At 36.1% G+C, this 5350-nt stretch overlaps 1 protein-coding gene across 1 annotated transcript; it reads left to right on the forward strand.

Annotated features, from left to right (window-relative positions):
* Positions 1-704: 704 nt before the first annotated feature.
* Positions 705-5058, forward strand: LOC115973389 (threonine--tRNA ligase, chloroplastic/mitochondrial 2-like). The gene is made up of 8 exons (XM_031093649.1): positions 705-1098; positions 1489-1635; positions 1771-1918; positions 2442-2695; positions 2834-3211; positions 3451-3759; positions 3995-4195; positions 4546-5058. Exons 1-8 carry the CDS (start codon positions 769-771, stop codon positions 4804-4806), a joined length of 2028 nt encoding a protein of 675 aa, XP_030949509.1. The 5' UTR covers positions 705-768; the 3' UTR covers positions 4807-5058.
* The last annotated feature ends 292 nt before the right edge of the window (positions 5059-5350 follow it).

Here is a 5350-nt window from a genome sequence, read left to right on the forward strand (position 1 = left end):
ATTTTTGGTAACCTGACCTAGTCGGGTTGAATCCGAGTTAGGCCCAAACTCGGGCCGAGTAGACTCGACTCGTGGACAGCCCTAAGGGTGTGTTTGTTTGGAGGTGAAATAGGGTGGATGGAAAAATTTAGAGAGAAAATAGGAAGGAAATTTTTTTTTTTGAGTGTGTTTGGTTGGGTGGGAAGGAAGGAAAATAAATGGTGAGGTTTAGATGTTTTCTCTTCGGGCCCATCAAAAAGTTTTCTCCACAAAATGGAGAGAAAATTGAAGGGAAAAAATAGGGCTACTTAATGGACAAAAATACCCATGTTCAGATCCTTCTTTTTTTTTTTTTTTTTTTTTTTTTTGGGCTGTGGGTGGGAACGTTGACATTGCCTTTATTTTTTTTAGGACGTTGATTTTTTTTTTTAACTAAACTATTTTTTTTTGGGAATATGATTTTTATTTTTTTAATAAATTGGATGATTTTTTTTTTATTATAGTTATTTGTCACTTTTTTGGTTTTAATTGTCCGTCATTTTCTATAATAATATATAAGTAAATTTATACAAACTCAATTTTTTTTATTCCTCTATTTGTTTAGTCACAACCAAACAAAAAAGAGATAAATAAAATTCGTTTTTATCTTTCTATTTTTCTATCCTTCCCCTATTTTTTGCCCTTCCATTTTTCCGTCACACCAACCAAACGGACCATGACTGCCATCACCCCCTAACAATACAAAACCAAAACAAAACTCCCACCACACACAAATGTTCAAAAGCTGAAATGTCAAACGTCATTCTTCCCAGTGTGAGAATGGCAGTCTCCTCCTCCAACTCTTTCCTATCCACATCTCTCCTCAAACCCAGCTTCTCCCACTTCCCTTTAAAACGCCTCGTTTCAATTCCCACCTGCCTCTACGACAGCAACAACAACAACAACAAGAAGAAACTTTCAACCGCAACTCCAGCTTGTGCTATTGCCACCGATTCTTCTCAGTCTCACACTCAGACTGCCACTTTCTCCCTAAACGACGGAACCCAGATTGACAAAACCGAGAAACTCGTCCTTCCCACCAACCAATCCTCTCAGAATCTACTCAGAATCCGCCACACGGTAATTTTAATTTTGTCAAAAAGCTCATAATTCTTTCGTTTTTATTTTTTATTTTATTTTATTGTCATTGGTAGATAAAGCAATTGGTTTGTGAACTTGGGTTATTTATGGCTCTTTTATTCTTGATTTTTATGTTACAAAATGGTATCTAAACAAAGGGGTTTTTGTTTTTGTATGCCCAAAATACATATAAGTGTTTAATTTATTTGTAATTGGTTCAATTTTCTTTGCATTAATAGCCCAGCAAGATACCAGTTCATTTTACTGTTTCACATCTTTACTTTGTTCTACGAATTTAAGTAATATATGTATGTGTGCCATCGAGTGGGACTATGACTCTTGGTACAGTGTTTTTGGGGGACTGATTGATTTATTTGCATCAACATATAGTGTGCACATGTGATGGCCATGGCTGTCCAAAAGCTATACCCGGATGCGAAAGTGACGATTGGGCCGTGGATAGATAGTGGATTTTATTATGATTTTGATATTGAGCCTTTAACGGATAAAGACTTGAAGAGGATCAAGAAAGAGATGGTAAGTATACTCTTTTTTTTATGAGTAACTTTTTCTTGTTTTTGAAATTTTAGAATGGAAGCTTACGAGCTTTGGAAACTATTCATTAGCCTATGGTTTCAGGGTACAGAATTTATTTCTTACATCCATCTGTAGGATCGGATCATTGCTAGAAATTTACCACTTATAAGAGAAGAAGTTTCAAGAGATGAAGCTCAGAGAAGAATAATGGCTATCAATGAACCTTACAAAATAGAGATTTTGGAAAGTATTAAGGAGGACCACATTACCATCTATCATATTGGTATGACTTGTCACTGCCTTTTAATTATTGTTCCCCATGTCTTATGTGCTTTAGTTAAAGCTTGTCATTTCATGTGCATCCCCTTTGCTATACTGCTTGTCTAAGTATAATGTCTTTTTAATTTGTTAAAAGAAAGATTACCAATTGCCCCAAAAGCTTGAGCTATTAAAACAATACTGAATTCAAACATTTAACCGTTATTTGAACACTCCTCACTTGTGCACCTAGACTCCCCCTTAATAAGTGGTGCCCAACATGTGGGATTTTAAATTTTTTAAAATGGGAGATAGAGTAAAGACACAGTCCAAACTCAAGACCACTTGCCCTGAAACCATGATAAATTATGAATTGTCCCAAAAGCGTAAGCTATTAGGAAATTGTGAATTTAATCATTTTTTAACCATTATTGTAGCAAGACAAGTAACAATTTTTCTTTGTAGAGTTTGATTCTAAATGAAGTAGTATGCAGTTAGATGTGAACTTATCTAAATCTTCTGATTGTATTATTCTATTTTCTTTCCAGGTAATGAATGGTGGGATCTTTGTGCTGGGCCTCATGTTGAATCTACTGGAAATATTAACAGGAAAGCTGTTGAACTTGAATCTGTTGCTGGTGCATACTGGAGAGGGGATGAAAAGAAACCAATGCTGCAGAGGATTTATGGCACTGCATGGGAAAATGAAGAACAATTGAAAGCATACCTTCATTTCAAAGAGGAGGCTAGACGCCGGGATCACAGACGCCTTGGCCAAGATCTTGATCTGTTCTCCATACAGGTACTTGTTCTACATTGAACTGATACTGTTCTTTGCTGCTTGTACAGATTAATTAGTTAGAATTTCTATCTAATTCGATTTTGTTATTAGATTGCTGATTTCATTCTATACTTTAGCTTATTGGCTACATTTATGCAGGATGAAGCTGGTGGTGGTTTAGTTTTCTGGCATCCAAAGGGTGCTATTGTGAGGCACATAATAGAAGATTCATGGAAAAAAATACACATTGAACGTGGTTATAATCTGTTGTATACTCCACATGTGGCCAAGGCAGACCTTTGGAAGATCAGTGGCCATTTGGATTTCTACAGAGAGAATATGTTTGATCAGATGAATATCGAGGATGAACTTTATCAACTTCGACCAATGAATTGCCCTTACCACATTCTAGTTTACAAAAGAAAGCTTAACTCTTACCGGGATTTTCCTATTAGAGTTGCAGAGTTGGGAACAGTATATAGATATGAATTATCTGGAAGCTTACATGGCCTTTTCCGTGTAAGAGGTTTCACCCAGGTATATTATTATTTCTTATTTTGTAATTGTCACTCCATGCATTCAAATGCCCTAGATGTTTTTCCAATCATATGATCTTTCATAATTATAGGAAGACCAAAGCCAACTGTCAGTCTTCATGGTGTTGTATAGTGACTATAACATAGCAGAAAAGGTGGATAGAAGTTGGCCCTCTTTCTGCTGTCACAACATGCATATATGACCTGGTTTTTGGTTTAACCTCAGGACCCCATTTGCAGGATGATGCGCACATCTTTTGTTTAGAGGATCAAATCAAAGATGAAATCAGTGGTGTCCTAGATCTTACAGAAGAAATATTACTGCAATTTGGTTTTAGCAAGTATGAAGTCAATCTCTCTACAAGACCAGAGAAAGCTGTTGGAGGCGATGATATATGGGAGAAAGCAACATCTGCCCTTAAAGATGCTTTGGATGATAAAGGGTGGAGCTATCAACTTGATGAAGGTGGTGGTGCCTTTTATGGCCCAAAGATTGATCTCAAGATTGAGGATGCTCTTGGAAGGAAGTGGCAATGTTCAACCATACAGGCAATTTCTAAACTCAAAAAGATCTGCAGAATTTGATGTGCATTTAGATTGGTGCAGCTAGACTGTCTAAATCATCTCTCTCTCTCTCTCTCTCTCTCTCTCACTTTCCATATATATATATATGCACACACTTCTGATAGTTCTTAAAAAGTGTTTGGTCAGGTTCAAAGCATTCTTTTGAATGATATAAAAAGCACTGATTGTTTAACTTCATATTTCTTTTCAACATTTGCAGGTTGATTTTAATTTGCCCCAGCGATTTGACATCACGTATGTTGACTCAAACTCAGAAAAGAAGCGACCTATCATGATCCATAGAGCAGTACTTGGATCCTTGGAGCGATTCTTTGGAGTTCTCATAGAACATTATGCAGGGGATTTTCCTTTGTGGCTTTCACCTGTCCAAGCTCGAGTTTTACCAGTTACAGATATCCAGGTATATATTCTCTTAGGTAGATTTATGGAGCATGTTTGGTTATCTAAGCAATTTGTGTAGCCCGGTTTTTATTTTGCATAGAATATAATGCATAAGTTCATCATAATAAATGGGACAGTTTAAGCATGGCAGCCATCATCATACCGTTTGAAATGGGGTGTTTCATGAAATTCTGAGGAATTTTTCTATCCCATCAGTCTGGTGATGACTAATTTCTTCCAATGGCTCCATTTAAGATGATGAATTTGTGCATTAGATGGTATGCACAATTTGAGCCAACCCAACTATCATGGGTAACCAAACTTACTGTGAAATGAGTTGAAAGGAAATAATTGCATGTCTTTAAACAGCTTGAATACTGCAATGAGGTGACAAAAAAATTGAAAGCAAACAGCATTCGAGCTGAAGTTAGCCATGGTGAGCGTTTGCCAAAACTCATTAGAAATGCAGAGAAGCAAAGAATTCCATTAATGGCTGTTGTGGGCCCCAAGGAAACTGAAACTCAAACTGTTACAGTTAGATCTAGGTTTGGAGGAGAGCTTGGAACAATGACGATTGATGATTTTGTAAGCAGAATCAAGACTGCCACTGAGAACAGGACTTCATTTTGAGGTACACGTAGCTGAGAAAAGATGGTGTTCTACTTATTTTAAGGATGTCTATGCCAACAGAAAAAAAGAAAAAAGAAAAAGATGGAACAATTTTATGATATGTAGGTATTCTTTTACATGAGTCTATATATATACTGGAGTACCATATCATTGTGTCCATATGTTCTTTAGTAATCTTTTTGGTTGGAATGTGGACTGGAGTAGATAGAATTGTTTTAGGAGGGAAAGAAATATCATTACAATTTTAATTTACATTCCATTTCTTTCATTCAATTTTCCATGTTCATTGCCAGCTTTCTCGTCCCCTGCTATTACAATTTTTTTACAACAGTGAGTTAGACGTTAGACCAGACAGACATTAGCACACATCCGGGCTAGCAAGGGATTAACTATTCATACAGTACATTAAAGAACTCAAAAAAAGAAAAGAAAAAAAGAAAAAGATTCTTAACTATTTTGATTTGTCAAACTGTCGTAGCAATACCAAGCCCTATTTAGCGAGCAAGTTCAAACATATATTTTCACATTTTAAATAATTTTACAC

Source organism: Quercus lobata, unplaced genomic scaffold (assembly GCF_001633185.2).
Source record: "Quercus lobata isolate SW786 unplaced genomic scaffold, ValleyOak3.0 Primary Assembly Scq3eQI_116, whole genome shotgun sequence".
Taxonomy (NCBI): domain Eukaryota; kingdom Viridiplantae; phylum Streptophyta; class Magnoliopsida; order Fagales; family Fagaceae; genus Quercus; species Quercus lobata.